This window comes from Trachurus japonicus, chromosome 20 (genome assembly GCF_045865225.1).
Source record: "Trachurus japonicus isolate A0001 chromosome 20, Traja_1.0".
Taxonomy (NCBI): domain Eukaryota; kingdom Metazoa; phylum Chordata; class Actinopteri; order Carangiformes; family Carangidae; genus Trachurus; species Trachurus japonicus.
This window is the reverse complement of record NC_140926.1, coordinates 9,246,345-9,265,478: the sequence shown is the minus strand read 5'-3', so window position 1 is coordinate 9,265,478 and position 19,134 is coordinate 9,246,345. Positions and strand designations below refer to the sequence as shown.

The window sequence follows — 19,134 nt, the reverse complement described above, 5'->3', positions numbered from 1 at the left end:
AGCCCTTCATGCCGTTCTCTCTCCTCATTGGATAAAGGTTGTAGGATACAAGGAAGTATACAAGAAGTTTTCTCCTCGGCTTACAGCAGAGCAGAGTGACTGACAGACCCGTGTTTCAGACCAAACACTCTATGTAAGTGATTGCCGTCGGAAGATATAACTATTTAAGACTTACATTAACACAAATATTCCGCTTACTTCTGCTTTAAATGTTTTGTTTTTAACCGATGTTGATCTGTAATGAAAGAAACCTCTAAGTATATGATGACAGATGAAGATGTAGTACAATTTCTTGACCTTTTAAGCTGTCAAGGTTGCACTATCATTCCAAAAACATCACCTACTCAGTGTGTAATGTTATTCTGGGTGTTTTTATCAGTGTTTGTGGAGGTGAAGAGTCCGTCTCCTGGCATCCCAGGGCAGCCCCAGCGTGGTTTGAGTCTGTACCATCCCTGATAAAGTCCCTTCCACCCCAGGTAGCCCAGAGCTCCCCCTAGCTGCTGGGAGGGGAACTTGGGGAAGTGTGTGAGCAAACACAGGAGCAGGAACACCCACACGGCGAGTAAAACCACACACAGGAGGAAGATGAATCGTAACGGGGCCCCTGGGAGCTTAGTCTGCAAGCGTCCGGCTGCTGCAGCTCGGTCAATGTGAGGCCTAAACACGGACAGCTCCTCCACCAGCAGCAGGCAGCACAGGCAGAGGATGAGGACGTCCTCGGAGACTTCGTAGCCTCTCCACACCATGTTGGCCCGCAGGCAGGAGGCCTTGGTCTGGTCTTCGTGCAGGAGCAGCAGAGGCAGTCCTAGAGGGGGGCTCTGGGGGCTCTGATGGGTGTCTTGTTTAGCGGCCACCGGTTCGTAACAGGTGCCGGCTGCGTCCTCCAGCAGGGTCAAGAGGCGCCGGCACACCCACCACAGACACGCCACCACCGCCATCCGAGAGAGGTGACGCAGGGACAGAGACAGGGAGCGATGGACGGAGAGGGAGAAGAGGAAGATGAAGGAACCGGTGAAGGTCCAGGTCCAACCCCAAGTGGACTTTAGAAACTTCCTGTGATGAGGATAAACATGATCTTTCAGTAACGCCTCTTGTCTACATATTTATTATTGGTAGTGCTTTTTTAAAATTGTGTTTGGCCTCTAATCTGTCACATGTAGGGTACTATAAATTTATCCTCAATTACAGTTGGAAGAGGCATTTTGTGTGGGTGTTATAATAATGTATTATTTCATCATCAATTTTAAGTAACTCAGTCAGAGCTTCATAAATATTGAAAAGGGAACCTGTAAACAATTCACAACATTTGTTTTTTCTTCTTTTCCTCAACAGTGGGATCACTGGTAAAGAAAATTGTTGTGCCCCTCTCCATGTCAGAGAGTGCATTTGTTGCTCAAATTAGAGCAGAATTCCCGACTCTACAGGGTGATTTCTGCCTTTGCAGAGTAGACAGGAGGATCCATGCTGTCCACTATCTGTCCTTCTGCTATAAAAGCATGTCATGTCTTGAGAAGATCAGCGGTATACATCAGACCACAGGTATGCAGTCAATGGACTCAAATATTAGGGCATTGCTTTTAATTAGGTTTTTGTATTGTTCTTAAATGTGGTTCTTATCATTATATTGGTGTTGCTGCAGTTCAGGGAAGACTTTTGCTCTTTTTTTTGTATAAAAATATGATAAAGATGTGGTAAAGTGATTTTGATTGATTGATAAAGAGATGACACAAGCAGCTGACTCAGGGTAGTTTCAACCTTGTGAGTCACTGTGGCTAAAACACCTATAGGAAATAGAGTAAACTGCCTTTTATAGCTGAGATCAAAATTAAGATTTGGTTTTTAAAGAAGGGTGCGGTACTGAGTAATAGTTGCTGCTACAGTAGGTGACTGTAGGACAGCATGATGATGAAGCTAAAAACAAGACTGACTCAGCAGGTAATGATGATAAAATTTGGCAAAGTATAAACAGTTTTTCATCTATTAGATTAATAACAGGATGTGTATGGTGCAGAGCAAGCATTTACAGTTTGTTGCAGTGAGAGGCCGTATTTTACAAATCTATAAACTTGCAGGATGATTTTTGAACTTGAGCAATCACCTTTAAATTCAATATTGGCAGCCAGTGATAGTGGAGTTGTGATTGAGATACATGAAAAACTGGTTATCTATATTTAGTAACACAGCTTTACATGTAATTTAACAGTTTTTTTTTTTTAAAGTGGCAGGTGAGTTTCCTACCTACCTACCAAACTATTTAAAACCATGCAACCTCTCCTATAATAATATCTGTTCATTAAACAGAGCTCTCACCTGTACAGGTAGTGGTGGCTGTTTGCAAAGATGCTGTACTTTGACGCCCACAGACTCAGCACCGGCCCGAACAGAACCAGCCCGGACAGCATCAGGTGGAAGTGTCGTCTGACCAGGCGGCTTCCTAAAACTCTGGCCAGGAGGTTCGTTACGAGCTCCAGAGCGGCGTACAGGACTCTGAGGACCAGCCTGCCCGGCAGCACCAGCTCCTCGGCCAGCCGGCGCACCTTCTCCAGGCTGAGGTCTGGAGCGACGAGGCCGCCGGAGGAGTTTCCAGTCTCCAGGCCCATGTTCTTGTTGCTCTTTTATCTTCTTTTTTTATCTTCTTTTATAATCCTGACAAGCTCTTGTCCTTTCTGCTGTGTCTGTGTGTGAAAGAGACACTAACCCCTCTCCCTCTCTTGGACGTTCCTACTTTATCACTGTCAGGCATGCAGGGCAGCATGTGTGCTACAAAAATACAACCCCCTCTGTCCCCTTTACCCTCCAGATTCCCCCTCCTCCTCCTCCTCTTCTTCCTCCTCCTACAGCACACACTCATAGTGATGATGATGGTGGTGGTGGTGGCTGCTGTTCAGGAGCTGACCCCATTCTTCCTCAACAATGATCAGACACCAGGGCTTAAATATAGCACCTCCCGTCTCTGGCTCGCCTTTCTTCCCCCTCTCTATTCTTAGACTCAGCTGCTGCAGCCAACTTTAATATTTAATAGTTAATTTAAGATATTAACGGCTGCCAGTCTACATTCGGTGCCATGAGCAGCTGCTTTTTGCCACAGCCACATTTCAATCATGTTTATTCCCGGGCCGTCCTCAGAGGAGGGGGCGGGGTGGGGGGGGCAGAGCTTCTTAAATCTCTTAAAACTCCCAGAGCCAAATGGGAGTTAATTTAACTGTTGACTGGGATTCAGCCTGGTGCTGTTCTCTCAATCCAGGAAATCCTACTTCAGAGTCCAACTCAAACACTGCAGTGTGGAAAAACTGCATCCTACAAATGAACTGTTAATGTGATGCGAGTAATTTTTCTGTGTCTTTAAACTAATACATCACTAAAGATGGCAGACAGATACATTAATAGCTAGTGGGAGTAGTTTAAAATGATCCCCTAGTCTTTTCTTTAAGTGTTTATTCTTACAAAAACTGTGCCTGAGAGTTTTTATAAGAACCAAATCTGTGTTAGGTTGGAACAGTTGGAGCAAATGAAAACAGAAATGGCAAAGAATCTCAGTCTAATTTTAGAGCGCTTGCTGAATTGTTGTCATTTCAACCATCTGAAGGCGACTTTGCTTTGGTTCCTGCTGCAGCAAAGTTTCAGTTGTCTGTTCGACATCAAACCAAGCGAAATGGACGGATATAACAATGTCAAGAAAGAGAAATTCAACTTGAGAACTTGTTTTTTTTTGTGCTGTGTTGGCATTTTAGAGAAGTGGCTCTTTACTCTAAACGGGATATGAAATTCAAACCATGAAAAATCATTTTTTCAACAACATTTGGGTCTTTGTGGTACGTTTAAAGAAAGTTTTTTATTGTTACTGTATAACAACGGTCTGAGAGAGAAATGTGGGCTTTGATATAAACACCTAAAAATTGCATAAACAGATGAGTGTGTAAGTTGTTATTTACACACACACACACACGTGTGTTCTCCTGACTTTAACAGATTATCACACACATTCAAATCTTTTGAACTGATCACACGTTTATATTGGCAAACAAAATGACTGATTCTTTCTTTTTTTTCCCATTGGCTCAGGGCTCGTGTGTTTTTTTACAGGGTTGAACATTAACCCAGGATCAATAATAAGACTTCAGACCACCAGGAGGGTCGGTGGACCAGTGGGAAAGTCTAGGAAGTTACATGATAGCAGGTTTAGATTGTGACTTTAGGCAGCTGGCAACTGAAGTACTGGATTATTTTAATATATTCATATTCAATATAGTCTTTTAAATGTGGACTTTGAATATGATAGCCCCTGAAATAGATCGTGTTATTTATATTACAGCAAAGTCAAACTTGGAGTTCAAATCAGCACACTGACAGCTGTCTAAATGCACTCCCTGAACACACCTCCCATTAAAATACTATACATTTATACAGAATCATCATCATCATCGTCGTCATCATCGTCGTTTCTCCTCCAAATACCCAACGTTAATTTTATACAACTATTCTTAACAATACATTTCAACAGGTCATTAGCTAAGTGCAGTGCTTGGTGATTTGAGCTTCAGCACGTTGCGAGTGAAGAGTTTCAGGCCAGAGAGAAAAACTTTGGCCTGTTTTTGCGCAAGACAGTGAGGCAAAGGGGAAAAAAACAGAAGTCGGCCGTCCCAGTGTGCTCCGATCTGACCTCCACACTGTGAAGGCTACGACGCCTTCCCACTGAACACTTCACAAACACACTATAATTGTTATCATTAATATCCAGCATTGAATTTAAAACAAACAGAAGTCTCCTCCCAGTCCTTCTGAGCTTATACGTCTCCTCCTCCCGTAGCGGGGACAGTCTTGCTGCCCCGTCTGTTGGTGATGTCTCTTCTTCCGACATCTTTTTTCCTTTCGTCTCTTTTCTCCCGCCGCCTTTTTTTCTCTTTGTCGTCAGTCTCTGTCCCTCTCTCTCTCCTCCTCCAGAGGATGGGTCTGTCTGTGCTCCCACATCTGCACCGCTCCGTCCCACTGTGGAGGACAGGGATCGCAGGTTACATTTCCTGTTGTGTTTAACGCCCGTCCACCGAGATAGAGTTCACAAATTCCTCTGTGATTGTCTGAACTCACTTGGACCGTCCAATAATTCAAATTTAGTTAAAAAGAGGTTAAGTGCTGACATTAAAACTGCCACTAACTTCCTATCTCTGCACTCGTTTTGCTCTGGGAACCATCTCACAAATTTTCTGACTAACAACTTTCACTACAGCTACAAATTTTATATCTATTAGTTTCATTATTAACATGATTATAGTTTTGATTTGTATTATTAACATTATCTGTCCTTGCCAATGTCAACAAACTCTTTCATGTGGTCCCAAATGAAAATAGTTCTTCCATAATGTCTCTTATTTGGTGCTCTATAGATAACTAAACTGATTTCTCATTCGCCGTGTAGCACCATTAATTATATGAATCTAATAAACTTGTAAACAAGAAAAAAAGCACAATTATTATGATATATATTACAAAGAAGATATAAAATAGACTCATGTTTTTGTGAATGGTCCATTTGATTCTGTTGTTATAACTGATGTTGACATTGTCTGACTCCTCTTGATTCAACCATACAACATTAATTACCAGAGTTTGGTTTTAACGCAGCTCAGTTGGAGCCTTTGTTTCCATAATATTTAACGTAATGATCAGTTTTTCCCTCCCTGACTCCAGTCGACTGGACTCACAGAGCTGCTGACGATGTTGTCCTCGTACGGATGCCAACTGACGTCCCTCACACAGGCGTCGTGGCCCGACAGCCTGGAGACCACGCTGCCTGTCAGCACGTCATAAACTGCACACACACACACAAATATTTCAGCTATTGCGTGAGTGATGTGTACCAACACACCAACACAGATACGTTCTCACACACACACACACACACACACACACACACACACACACACACACACAGACACACACACACACTTGGCCACATGGTGACACTCACTGATGATTTTTCCGGTGGAGCAGCCAGAGTAGATGAACCTCTGCCCAGTGCTGAACTCTGGGGAGAAGCGGCAGCGGATGAGCGTGTGCAGGACGCCGTGACCACGGTAGGTCATCACCGAGGTGTCGCCTGTTAGCTTATGTCTCTTCAGGGCTGGAGGAGACAAAAGAGACACGATGTAAATAAATAAATAAATAAATAAACAAATGCTAAACTATTTCAGCCTCTTTTTTTTTTAGCTATAGTCATAAAGAATCGGGTTAAAATGTTTTCTCTCCCTCCTCTCTCTGCTCCATCGGCTCCATCCTTCACCTCTCCTCCTTCCCTCCTAGTAATCACTCTTCTCCCAGTGTCTGCTTATATTATCCTTTTACCTTTCACCACACACACAGGTTTCACCTCTCTGTCATTGCCCCTCTCTGTCTTCTTTAATTACATCAGTTCATCTTCATCTTCTCCTCTATTCTTCCTCTATATGACCTCTCCTCCCTCTCCTTCCTCCTCCTTACCTCTCTGGGGAACCTGCTGCCAGCGGTAATCCCAGTTTTGTTGGGTGACGGCCAGCCGGGAAGCTGCCAGGCCCTCTTTGGGTGAGAACTTCCTGACGTCCCAGAGCTTGATGGACTGGTCCTTCGAGTTGCTGATCAGATAGCGTGCGTCACCCTGGCACAGTCGCAGCAACACGAGCGGAGGAGATCACATTTTAAAAAGGAAAACACAACCGATCTCTGAAGACGAGGCCACTGAACTGGACTAAAGACGTTGAGCGCCGGGCTAAATTTACCACTTTAATTAATCAGTTTCAGTCCCATCCGACTGAAGAGCCAGCAACATCTTCCTCACCTTGCTGTGGATGAAGGTGATGCCATCTCGGTGTCCGGCCAGCTGTCCCACAGGCTGCGGTCTGTCCTCCCGAAGCGTCCGTCGATCCCACACTTTGCACAGCGCGTCGTCACTGCCAGAGAAGAGCAGCTGGGACGAGTCGTCGGCGAATGCCACCGCGTTCACGTCATCCTCGTGGGCATCGATCTGACGAGAATAGAAACAGAAAGAGTCAATAAGATGGTACACGATGCAATTTATAGCTGTTAAATATCAATGGTAGAACTGCTATTGTTTGCAAATTAGCACGGTATCAGTGACTCTGTGAACATTACAGCCGGCAAGGGAGTATAAATGTTCAGCTCATCTTTACTGCAGATGTCAGACTCAATCAATATACATATTAAAAAAAAGAGAAATATGTATACAACCACACCAACCTTTAATGTTCTTTTATTCTGCTCAAGGTCAAAGACATAAAGGCAGCCATCATTCGCTCTGGAGGGAGAGAAGAGAGAAAGAAAGAATGAATTCAAAACAAACGGTATACTGTGACTGTGTTTATAGTAAATGCAGGTGTGTTGTCTTCAATAGTCGAGCATTGACAGAGCTGGATACAAGATGAAAAGGTGTATTCAGCTTCCACCTTGAGCAAATGACTGGAAAAAAAGAAAAGAAAACAAGAACTGCTTGAAGTTCATATTGACCATCTGTGAAATTGCTCTTTCACTCGTGCAGCAAACAACAGGAGACTGACGACCGTTCATGTCAGACGTGTTCTTTCTTATCTATTGGACAAACTCTGTTTGGTTTAGCTGAGGGGCAGCGCCTGGGTGGAGCGCACAGGAGAGATGATTGAAATGCCTTTAGCACTTCTGTCATTCACACACACACAAGCTCAATCGTAAATCACACAGACTTTATTTTAGGACGCAGTCTGTTTAACGTCAGGTTCAACTGATTCAGATGTGATTTGTGTTCTGCCATACAGCTCGTCCAGATAATACTCTAGAGTCTAGATAGGTGTGTATGTGTGTGAGACTCACCCTCCGAGGATCTCTTTGCTGTCTGTGGAGGCAGCCAGGGAGAACACACAGAACCTCCTCTCATCTGGACTATAAACACAGACACAAACACATACACACACATACATAAGCAGGCTGACAGTGCGACAACAACGCAATTAGAGAATCACAACTCCACTGTCATGTCACAGCAAAAAAGATTGATGAGGGCACACAATGCTAGAGTTAGTAATGATGTGAGCTTAATGATGGTGCTTTGTTGAGGGAAAAAAAAGAGGGGGAGATAAGTGTGATGAGTATGTGATGAGTTCTGTCAGCATCATTCATCCAGGTGGTAATGAAAGGAGGGAATGATAGATTACCTGCTCCGTAATGTTATAAGTTACTATGAGGGGAACACTAACTTGAGGTCCAGGGCGGTGTGGTTCTCACTGTCTCCATATATACTGCACAAATGAACTGTGGAAAACACAACACACAGATAAAAACATACGTTAAGTAAAGTAAAAACAACATATTATGTCATGGAATATTACCAAAGTGGTAATGACAAAGATTTGACTCCTTGTGTTCAGGTGTGCTACTTTTAGTCCGAAATCTTCTCATCTTTCTCCTTTGGGACTGTTGGTTGGACAAAGATCCAGTCCAGACAATGACGATCAAGTTTCTCTGTTTTGTTACAACTGTGGATGTGTGCAGTGGTTTGACATGGACTATTGATGAAATACTGAGTTTAAAATGCCTCATCTTAGTAAATAATAACCATGTATTCAACTATGGTATAAATAGTGTTTTACATGTATGTTATATGCAGTGTTGGGCAAGCTACTTGGAAAATGTAGTGAGCTAAGCTACAAGTTACTCTACATGAAATGAAGCTTCACTACACTAAAGCTACCCACCAGAGAAATGTAGCAAGCTACGCTACAATAAAATGACAAAAGTAGCTTAGCTACATCAAAGCTATTTTTTTTTTTTTTTACATCAAACCAACTTAATTCCAAGTAGGGGTGCACCGAATGGCATTTTTTTGGCCGAAGCCGAATACCGAATAAAATCAAAACGCTTGGCCGAATAACCGAATAATACAGAATACTGAAAGTGGTTTTAAAGTTGTTGTTTTTTAATTTTTTTTAATAGGGCCTACTGGATAAATAAAATATTTTTTTAGACTTAATTTTCAAAGAATTATTGACTATTCTGACAGTTTTTGAATATGCCAGTTGCCGTTGCCGACAAGAAGTTAAATAAAGTTTTTCATTTAGGCCTATATCGGCCCATTGTGAGTGCTGAAAGATCTACATTCCAAAAAAAACCAAGTGTCTTTTCAAACAGTGGTTCCTAACCTTTCTTGGTCAGATTTTTTTTTAATTCATCAATTAGGCTACTAGACATTTCAGGCAACCTCATTTGAATTTCAAGCGACCCCACGTGGGGTCCCGACCCCAAGGTTGGGAAACACTGTTTTAAAAGCTGTCGGCCACGGACGGAGTGGGCGACATGCTGGGACAAGGAGCTTTCGTTTTAACTGCTGCAGCCGTCTCTCCCTCTCGTAGCCTACTCAGAATACTGTTCAGGGTGTTTGGTTAGATTCATTAAAAGGTGCGTTCCTACAGGAACGGTCCCCTCACTCAGCCTCTCAGTGGCCGTGTCTCCGCTGCAGACAGGACGCACCGGGCTCTTGGAGCGACGTGCAACGGTGCGCGCGGTCGCTGTGCAGCGATAAAGTTGTCCAGCTACGGCTCTGATTCACGAACTTAACTATCCCTCCTCCTCTGTCACCTGCTGCGTGCTGCCCCGCTGCAGCAGATGGGCATCAACAGATACGTACATTACGTCACATGGAAGCGGTGCGTTTAAGGTCTAGAAATGCCTGGGGAAATGTAGCTTCTGTGGACGCTACCGCGCTACTGATCAATTAAATAGCTTAACTACTGAAAAGCTATTTGATGTAGAAAACAGCGACGCTACGACCACGCTACTGAGAAATGTAGTTAAGTTACTAACGCCGCTACTTGTAACGGCGCTACTGCCCAACACTGGTTATATGTATGTAATAATCAAGCTAAAATGTATAGTAGCATCTAACTGTATAATATTGTAATTATTATATTAATATATTAATTGTAGACTAATAACCAAGCAGCTGAGCCAAAGCACAGGACTCTTATGTCATTGTTCTCTTTATTTTATGTTTCCTAATGTTAAAGGGATAGTTCAACATTTTAGCAAAGTGCCCATTGCCATAATCCCTATATATCATCAAACTCATCAAATAAACAATCCAACAACTCCAAAATGGAGTTGTTTTCGAGGTAAATGCAGAGACTGCTTGCCGAAAAACTGCCCCCGACAGGACCGTCTCGTAACGTTCTGTTATTATCTCATAGTGTGGTGAATGTGCAGGTCACAACTTCCATCCACGAGAGCGTTTTGGAGTTGTTGGATTGTGTATTTGATGAGTTTGATGAGGGAAACCAAGAAATCCCATTAGCCTCTGTAGCGTAGCTCTGAGCAGCTCGCGGCTCTACTCCACCGTTCTAAAAAAAATAGCTTGCACCAACAATTAAAGGTAACAAACCTACTCCTAAAACTATAGGGATTATGGCAATGGACAATTTGTCAAAATGTTGAACTATCCCTTTAATATTTATATGCAATAGAAAAACAAATATCATAAATTTGTGTATCATTCAGTTCTTCGCAGGCCTACCCATACCCATTGTCTGTCTGACAGATCAAGTAAGTTGTTTTAAAGGAGTGGCACTGGTCTCAAATTAATCTTATCAATTCACATCCCTTCAAGCTTGAAGCTTATTGCATCACGCTGTGTATGTGTGTGTTATAACAGGGCCCGGCGTCTTACTGTAGTCAGACCAGCTGGAGTAGAGGACGTTGTGAGTGTCAGGGGTGAAGCAGACGTCCAGCACGCTCCAGCCCACATCTCGAGCCTTCACCGTTCGCCGTAGAGTAAACCGCCCCTTGGTTGTGTCGTACAGGCGTATGTTCTGGTCTGCAGCGAGCAAACGAAAAACATAACCACATTAAGTCATGAACACATTGCAGTACTATCAAGTTTAGTTTAATCTTCAGAGGAAAAGGTCAAGGTCATTTGACTGACAAGGGTCTCTCCTATATGGAAACTTGATAAGATAACTTTTTTTTGTCCGTAAACATCCCCTGATGACATAGAAATGGCCCTGAACAACTCATTTCTGAAAGAACAGCAGCCACCAGGGAAACTCCAACATTAAGCTGGCAAACCAGTGGTGTAACCTTTTCACTCAGTGTCAGTCAGTCAATCAGTCAGACAGTGACATCAATGTTTACATGGCTGCCACACTGTCACAGACAAAACCAACAATACCCTCAGTAACACGACATGTACGTTTCCTCTGATTTCTGAGCAGTTTAAAACAAACACAAAATAAATCATGGTCGTCTCAGATCCAGTTTCGCTGGGTTGTCATGTCAGATCTGGAGTTATTTACCTTGGCAGGCAGAGAGGAACATGTTGCCATCTTCGCTGTACACTCCACAGAAGGCTTTCTGCTGGTATGTATCTTTGTGAGATACATAGTTTGGCAGGAAACTGTGAGGAAACACCAGAGTTAAAAAAAAAACATGTGACAGACAGCAACATGAGTCTTTTAGTTAATGTTGATTTAACAAAAAACTATACAGCACTAAGTCCCAATAAATACAACAGGGGTTAGGTAATTAAGTTGGTTATTTTAATGTTCTGCCTTCTTAACTAACTGGTTCTTGTTCTGCTTCTCTCTGTTAAGAAATATCAGACATGTGTAGTTAGTTTGAACAACTTACTGTGTACGGATACGACTGCACTCCCCATGAGAAAAACTAGACCCTCTACATCTGCCTTGTTCCCTCTGGAAAGCAAAGTTGATCACAAAAACAACAAATCAGTCAGCAGCCTGACAAGGCTGGCACAAGTACTGAAATCAGCAGAAATATCTGGCCAAACTTGGATAAAAAATAATAGATATGTAATAGACAAATTCCTCATAAAACTGTATGAAACTGACGAGAACTATTAATAATCTGAGGTCGTTTTCCGACCAAAAGGACTCGGTGCGATTGGGGAGCTGAAAGTTGTAACACTGTTGCATTTATCACTTGTTTCGGTTCTGCTTTCACACTGCCACTTCTGAAGCACACCAAACTTTCTGAATAACGTCACACAGTTGAAAAGGGCACTCATCGATTGGACAGATTTGCAGGGGAACCCCCCCCCCGACCCGCAAAAACAAACGGCAAACAAGGATCACCATTTTAAATTAGCTGTTTTATTTCATATACCCCACACGCCACCGCATGCGGCTAGTTGGTCATCATCATTCATAGAACCACGGTTACCTTCATAACTTATCAAATAGTCGTGGCACCGGAGGAAAATACGATTGATGACGGACTACGAGGTGTTTGTGTTGCTAACGTTACAGATGCACTGTGTAGCTTTCACACCTGCCCAAACGAAGCAGACTATCCCAGGAAACGAACCCTGGTCTGTTTAAAGCGGACCAAACCGCTCTGGTGTGTGAAAGCGACATTAATCTTTGCGAGTTGTGTTCTGTCCTGTTCTGTTCTGTTCTGGTCTTAGATTCACAGCAGGATTTTAGTTTGTGTCTCAGTGCTCTGACCTCTGTGAGCATGTGAGTGAAGCTGTTTCGTCCCTTCAGGGTAGACGAGGCGGTGGCCAGCAGGATCTGAGTTCGGATCTCACTTTGGTCCACTTCCAGTGTGTCGGGCTGGGTGTCCACTAGAGACAGAGCAGAAACAATAAGTGTCAGTATCAATATTTATATTCTATGTAGTATATTACTTAACGGTTACTAAAATACTATTCATGTAATTTCCTTTTATATAAATAACATTCTGTTTGGAGCTTAATAAATACAAAGTAATAGCAGTACTCCGGACTGTTTCACAACTTTTGACTGACAAAGATTCATTGTGTTTTTCTCTGCTGAAAATTAGGTGAGTTAAAACTACACAATCAGCAACACACACAGTCCCAAAACACTGCTATATAATTCTGCAAGACCGCGTTTTTTTTTGGTTTTTTTTGCTCTAACAACATTCACTAGCTCTACAGAGTGTCTGGTTGTTGAAACAGCATATTTCAGCAGAAGAACGATGCTACAGAGCTCAAGAGTCATTTATTTTCCGACCATTGTAAGTGGACAGAGCACGGTGTCAGCACTGAGGTTACCTGGTGGGTTGTAGCGGTCTCCCAGCCGACCCTCCCAGGCTCCATCGCTGTCCTCATCAGAGTCAGAGTATGACTGGACCAGCTGCAGCCCTGTGGCTCCACTGCCATGGACCAGTCTGACCTGGCCCCTGCACACACACACACACACACACACACACACCGACCGACGACCACATCAGATCGACCACCGACCAGTTCAAGAGCAGCACATGCACATAGGCAAGAATTTCACACAGAGCAGAAATAGAAAAACTGGCAACTGTACATCTAAACAAACACTTGAAATATTGTGATTTCACATGCAGCGCTTCAAAGACTCAACAGCCCGACGAGCACAAGAGCTACTGGACTTTGGTTAAAGCTACAGTATGGTGCAGTTTCCACTGAGCTGCTCTCCACTCTAACAGATGGAGCAGCAGTGGCTCGCTCCTGGGTAGATGAATGTTAAGTGGAGTAAGAAACAAGAGTGCTACTTATTCATTTTAATTATTCCAGATCGTGGTGCTTTCCAGTCCTGACTCCTTTACTGTGCTTTTGCCGAGGCCTTTTGCAAACCTCATGGATAATTTATGTTTATTAACGTAGGAATATTTCTAAAAAAGAAAATCCCCTACCACTTAAGGAAGGGGGAAATCCAAACCTCTCTTTATCTTTAGCAGCACAGGAATGTAATCAGAAGTTCCGATAATTTCAACTTTCTTCTACTTATGCTCCATCTGAAGAGGGTAATAAATTGACCACATAAAAGTCGACAAGCAAATGTAACAGGTGTTCCTTCTCTCTTTCCATCAGTTGTCTCTTATCTGAGGATCTCTATGAATTAATGCTAATATGTACATGTACATTTTCTGGTTTTCCTCAAGAGTTCAGCGACATAGTAAAATATTGTTTGATATTTGATTGTATTTTTCTGCAGCCAGCACCTTTGTAATACAATAATAATCTTAATTTATGGAGCACTTTCTTGAAGCCACGCGTGATTCAACAAAGTTTGGAGAAATAAAAACAACAACAGAGTCACAGACAGGTCACCTCCTCAGTAGGTAAGCCAGCACTTCAGCTAAGTCGACGTCCTCCTCTGCTCCTGCTGACTGTCTGTCCGTCTGCTGCCTGTCCGCCGTTCTGCGGCCCCGGCTGCTGCCACTGCCGCCTCCGCCTCCGCCGCCGCCGCCGCTGCTCCGGTTCGATTCCGCTGCTTCAGAGCGCTCAGCTGGGTTGTCACTGGAAGAACTCCTTCCACCAGACATCCCAGAACTGGACTGAGAGCCCATAGACCGAAGAGGGCCTGACAGGGGGGAGGGGACGGTGATATGAGATTATTTGACAGTTTTGTACAGTTGTTGGACATAAACAAGTTAAATTATAATGGCATGCAAACAAGGGTGCAATTTATGTGGGGGTTAAGGGGGTTATAACCCCCTAAAAATCAATCTGATCATAATGGACAAGCCCATATTCTGCTCAGAAACATAATGAAAAGAGCCACAAAGCCAACAAACTATTTTAAATAGTTGGTTTGTCATATAAAAGGAGAAACACAACTGTCCAAAGGAGGTTGTAGTCAAATGGTTGAGTTAGCAAGTGAATTGTTGTCTTAAGTTAGCTGATTGCTAGTTTGCTAGTGGCTGGAGCTAAAGTTAGGGGAGGACACCACAGAAATGTGCTGGTAGGTAGCTTTTCTATCTAAAGCAAAATTGTGTCATTAGTTCATCTGCCTGTTAAGAAATAAACAAGCTCCACAGTGGCAAGTGGTGATATGATAGTTTAATAATAACCATTAGTCCTGTCAGAATAAACGTGTTAATCACCACAATAGATCGACAACAAACTAAAATGCATTATGATGCAATGACTTGAAAGTTTCAAGTCATTGCATCATAATGCATTTCAGTAAAAAGGTGTTCAAGTTGAAAACCCTTTTTACTGCTGTAACGAATATGGGAATGGCAAAGTAAAGTGGTAAATATGCCTTGTACTTATAAACCAAAGTTTTCACTCTTCCTCGCATTTGGACACATAGACACTGACCTTTTTTTTTTTTTCTTAAAAAAAAAATCTTGTATGGGCAGAGATCTCAACCCCCCCAATGTTTAACCCAAAGTTACGCCCTTGAATGCACAGCACATTAACCGATGGGACCCCCTCCCCCCCACCATCACCACCACCACAACAACAACAACCACACACACTCACACACACACACTGCTGCTGCTGATGCTGCTGCTGCTGCAGGGCGAACTTTAAACTGCCCGTCACCCTGCGTTACAGAATTTTAAACTGTTCGAGTTGCCCTGCGTTACTGCGTTAGTAGCTCGTTGAGGAGGCAGCAGCTAATGATGCTAACGGACTTAAACCGTTACCGTTTGTCTGTCAAACGGTCTTCTCAGCTGCTCCGTCGCTCCAGCTTTGTTGTGGTTCGTGGGCGAGCCGGCGAGCACTCTTGTTGTTTGGTGTGGGTCCGGTGGTTTCGGCCCCGCCGATGAGGGTTCGTCCCGGTTTGACAGGTCAGTTTGTCGGATCACTCAGCTAGCTGGGGGCTACTTCGACAGCCGCCATGTTGTTTACAAACGTGTGAAGAACTCTGCGCGTGCCCGACTGTCGCCGTCGTCACGTGACGTGGCGCACACCTGCGCTCACCTCGTTCAATCGACAATCCAGAAAAAAACAAAGTTATATAAGTTTGTATTGAACAATGAAATTCAATGTAAATACTGTATACTCAAAAAATTGCGTTCATTTACGCACAAAACTAACATTATGGTGTTTTGCACTGAGACTTGTTGTCAAATTGATGTTTTCCTGAGTTACTTTTTGCACATTGTTTTTCAACACATCTCCTCATGTTCTTCTTATAACATTAGGCTACTGACTGTCGCTGTCACGCTTGTTTACCCTTTTCTCATAATAATAACATATTACTACCTTTGTTATTATATCCTTTGGTAATTTTATACACATACATACAACACATATTTAACTTTTCTTGGGTAAACATGACCTGGATGACTGTGAATTTTCACATACGTCATACCATCACAGGTTGAAGAATTAACATAATATCTATAAATTGAAAACATATACAGAAGTTATCTCCTGATCAAGTCGTATCAAGTTGTGTCATTCAGACATGGCCTAAGTATATTTAACATTTGTATAAAGAGACTTAGAACACAAAAACAACTTCATTCATACCAAAATCAACATTTTGTGAATATATGACTTTATTTGTGCATTTCATGTACATGGTACATTAAGAGGACATCAAATTATTTAATAATCAACATGGATATTAAGACTTTTCCATTGGTGCTGGATATAAAATTAAATTACACCATTTGCAGTGCAAAACTGTAGGCTACATGGTGAATGGAGTCTATTACCCCATTTGTTTCCAATATGCACTCACTCTCACAAGCTCCATGTTATCAGCAGGCAAAAACACAACTGTTTTCAGTGCACAAGACAAAAACAGGGAGGGAAACAACAGTAATAACCGCATATCAACATTTCAGAGTAGGTCTTTTGCTTTTTTCAAAGGTTTAAAATACAGTAAAGGTCATGAGAAATCCATGTCCACCTTGAGTGTGTTTACAGTAACAACCACATTTTCTATTAGTTTTTTCTTATTCATTTCTAACTCAGTTTACAGATGTGACTGTGCATATGTTAAAAACTGTGACTGGTCTATTACAGAACATGCTCACTCAGTAGTTTTGCATAATGCTCAGGGTGTTTTTCTCTAAGGTAAACATTCATTTTCCCTTCAATTCGCTGATCTCCAGTCAGACCTGCAGAGAAAAAGAAACACTATTAATGGCTTTCATGAAAGTGAGTGACAGAGGTAAATTAATTTCCTTCCTAGCGAGCTTGACAGATCATATTAAATGGTTGAGCAACATGGAAAATAAAAGAAAGGGAGTTCACCCAGCTTTCGAGCTGTCTGGTCTATCCTCTCCACAGCAGCCTGCACATCTCCTCCCTCTGGTATGACCATCTCTACCTCCCCCACATGGTAGCCGAAGTCAGCTTGGTCCAGATCTATCTTCACCCCGTCCTCCTCTACAGTGAACGACTGCCGCACTGTTGTAAACTCTGCAAAGCACGCCAGATTCATTTTGCTCAGCCAAGACTCGTCCTGCTGCTGCGAGAGGACTGTCTCTGTGTCTCCGGCGTCTCCGATGACCTCTGTCACCCTCAGCTGAATTTCAGGCAGGCTGGTTATCTCCTTGTAGCAAGTGCACATCGCTGCTGCCGCCGCCTCATTCTGTCCTCCGCTCCCGCTGACTGCTGCTGGTGGACACTTGAGCTCCCAGCATCCTTTACGTTTACGCAGCCACATGTCTCTCAAAGTGAGGTCAAACTGCGGGGTATCAAAATACTGGTCGTGAAATTGCTGCTGACCGACGCATTTTGCTGTGGAAAAGAAGTCGGGGAGTCAGACAGATAGATGGATACATAAATATTAACGAGGCTGAAACTGATAATTAACCTTCATTATTTACAAGAGACAGATGGTCTGTGTCACTGCACTTACAGAACCATGTAATCAGTGGACAGTTTGTAAATTACAGCATCTGAAACCTGCCCCCCTCCTCCCCACTACCTCTAAATTTAACCATGTGTAAATGTGAAGTAGTCAAACTGAACACGTACCCCCGATCTCCTCCAGTGTTTTCACAGTGTCAGCGTTGCATATAAACTTTCTCTCCACTTCCACGCTCATCTGAAATGACATACAGTGTAGTTTTATCAACACCGTCCGACAATAGGCTTATTGTTAGATCAGGAGTCTAACTAAATCCAACATAACCTGCTTTAAGGCCCACGTTAGTCAGGGTTATGTCCTCTTTTTCAATGGGGATGACTCATGTGATGTGCATGTAATGTTCATGACATGAATTATGACTTATTTTGTTGTTTATCACCTTTTTTCTTTTTTTATATAAAGATTAAGTTGAACTATTAGTAATTACATTGAATGATCCTAACTACAGCTTTATATAGTTGCTGTACAGTCTTAGGCCTATTAATCACATACAAACTTACATAGGCTACAATAAAGATAACACTACCTGTTGAGTATAAAAATCTAAATTTGCACCAGTTCAACCTGCTGTAACGTTAAAATGGAGCACAGACTGATAATCCCATTACACAATGACAAAAAAACTCAATAACACCTTCAACTGCCTCTGTAGCTTGTGTGTATTTATATTATTATTACCTTGATTCAATTAAAGATAAGAGTACTTGTGCCACCCTTGTAGCCTATTTCCTCAACGCACTCAAATTTGTGATTGCCCTTGATTTTGCTTTGGGTAAATAACGCAATTACGTACTGTAGGTATAATCACTTTTGCACTTGCATTGTTTCCAAGCCATTAGAGGGTGTGTAAATGCCTTGTAAATGTAAACCGATTCCCATAAATAATAATAATAATAGCATGTCCTTGCAGTCAGTCGGGGTTGGACTCATTCAGTCAGTCAGTCCACCCTCTTGCTGCTGCAAGTCATGCATGAACTAGCCTACAAGTCAAAATCCACAAACTGAGCCACGGAGGGTGTAAAACCCACTATTAACACAGCGAGCTGCAGCCTCACACACACCTTCACAGATCACGTCCTAAAATCCACGTAATTCGGCATCAAAAACTCGGCAGCGGCTCAATCGGGGGCAGGTCCTACACGTCAGCAAAGTTTTTCTTTCATTCTGCACAGGCGCAGTTACAGACAGCTATGAGGGTGTTGGAGAGCATCAAATCCTGCCCCAGTAAAACGCAGGGGCATGTACACGGTTGCAGTTTTTAATCCGCCCTTCTTCGTGGGTTATTTACCCCCCTCACCCACCCACACATACCCCTCCTCCTCCATACACACACGCAGCAGCAGCAGCAGCACGGCTCAGGTCTGGTGTGGGGGGGAAACCACGCCGAGTCTCGATCACACACCACCACATCTGTAGGCTGCTATATCATCCAGCTGTGGTGAACTCGTCACTGTCACAGTCCAAAAAAAACAAAAACAGAAAAAACAGGCAGGACGAGAAGTGCTGCGTTGTTTTCGTTCACCTTTAATATGAGAATGAGGAA

General features: G+C 42.9%; 3 protein-coding genes across 5 annotated transcripts; all 3 read right to left on the bottom strand.

Annotated features, from left to right (window-relative positions):
- Window positions 1–204: 204 nt before the first annotated feature.
- fitm1 (fat storage inducing transmembrane protein 1) lies at window positions 205–2,749 on the bottom strand. The gene is made up of 2 exons (XM_085763649.1): window positions 2,311–2,749; window positions 205–1,053 (listed from the first exon to the last, which is right to left on the bottom strand). Exons 1-2 carry the CDS (start codon window positions 2,598–2,600, stop codon window positions 345–347), a joined length of 999 nt encoding a protein of 332 aa, XP_085619775.1. The 5' UTR covers window positions 2,601–2,749; the 3' UTR covers window positions 205–344.
- A 1,064-nt stretch (window positions 2,750–3,813) lies between these two features.
- On the bottom strand, window positions 3,814–15,614 carry dcaf11 (ddb1 and cul4 associated factor 11). Of its 2 annotated transcripts, XM_085763648.1 has the most exons (16): window positions 15,406–15,614; window positions 14,217–14,330; window positions 14,078–14,183; window positions 13,046–13,173; window positions 12,474–12,592; window positions 11,638–11,702; window positions 11,304–11,404; window positions 10,679–10,825; window positions 8,217–8,271; window positions 7,834–7,902; window positions 7,228–7,285; window positions 6,809–6,994; window positions 6,475–6,628; window positions 5,966–6,118; window positions 5,700–5,806; window positions 3,814–4,986 (listed from the first exon to the last, which is right to left on the bottom strand). In XM_085763648.1, the coding sequence occupies exons 2-16, from the start codon at window positions 14,314–14,316 to the stop codon at window positions 4,909–4,911; spliced, it is 1,626 nt and encodes a 541-aa protein (XP_085619774.1). In that variant the 5' UTR covers window positions 14,317–14,330; window positions 15,406–15,614; the 3' UTR covers window positions 3,814–4,908. The 2 variants fall into 2 exon arrangements, with proteins under 2 accessions (XP_085619774.1, XP_085619773.1); XM_085763647.1 differs by having other exon boundaries at window positions 14,078–14,330.
- A 638-nt stretch (window positions 15,615–16,252) lies between these two features.
- thtpa (thiamine triphosphatase) lies at window positions 16,253–18,767 on the bottom strand. Of its 2 annotated transcripts, XM_085762831.1 has the most exons (4): window positions 18,653–18,767; window positions 17,699–17,768; window positions 16,970–17,458; window positions 16,253–16,833 (listed from the first exon to the last, which is right to left on the bottom strand). In XM_085762831.1, exons 2-4 carry the CDS (start codon window positions 17,766–17,768, stop codon window positions 16,733–16,735), a joined length of 660 nt encoding a protein of 219 aa, XP_085618957.1. In that variant the 5' UTR covers window positions 18,653–18,767; the 3' UTR covers window positions 16,253–16,732. The 2 variants fall into 2 exon arrangements, with proteins under 2 accessions (XP_085618957.1, XP_085618956.1); XM_085762830.1 differs by lacking the exon at window positions 18,653–18,767 and having other exon boundaries at window positions 16,271–16,833; window positions 17,699–17,780.
- Window positions 18,768–19,134: the final 367 nt, after the last annotated feature.

Bases quoted from the DNA above. Each gene is read 5' to 3' on its own strand.
- fitm1 (XM_085763649.1), bottom strand. From the start codon at position 2,600: ATGGGCCTGGAGACTGGAAACTCCTCCGGCGGCCTCGTCGCTCCAGAC. The intron at 1,054-2,310 runs GTGAGAGCTCTG...TCCTCATCACAG, and splicing joins AGCCACCACTACCTGTACAG to GAAGTTTCTAAAGTCCACTT.
- dcaf11 (XM_085763647.1), bottom strand. From the start codon at position 14,316: ATGGGCTCTCAGTCCAGTTCTGGGATGTCTGGTGGAAGGAGTTCTTCC. The intron at 10,826-11,303 runs GTAAATAACTCC...TGCTCGCTGCAG, and splicing joins GTTCCTCTCTGCCTGCCAAG to ACCAGAACATACGCCTGTAC. The intron at 6,119-6,474 runs GTAAGGAGGAGG...TGTCTCCTCCAG, and splicing joins GCAGCAGGTTCCCCAGAGAG to CCCTGAAGAGACATAAGCTA.
- thtpa (XM_085762830.1), bottom strand. From the start codon at position 17,780: ATGTCATTTCAGATGAGCGTGGAAGTGGAGAGAAAGTTTATATGCAAC. The intron at 17,459-17,698 runs GTACGTGTTCAG...TCTTTTCCACAG, and splicing joins AACACTGGAGGAGATCGGGG to CAAAATGCGTCGGTCAGCAG. The intron at 16,834-16,969 runs GTGAACTCCCTT...TTTTCTCTGCAG, and splicing joins CCAGACAGCTCGAAAGCTGG to GTCTGACTGGAGATCAGCGA.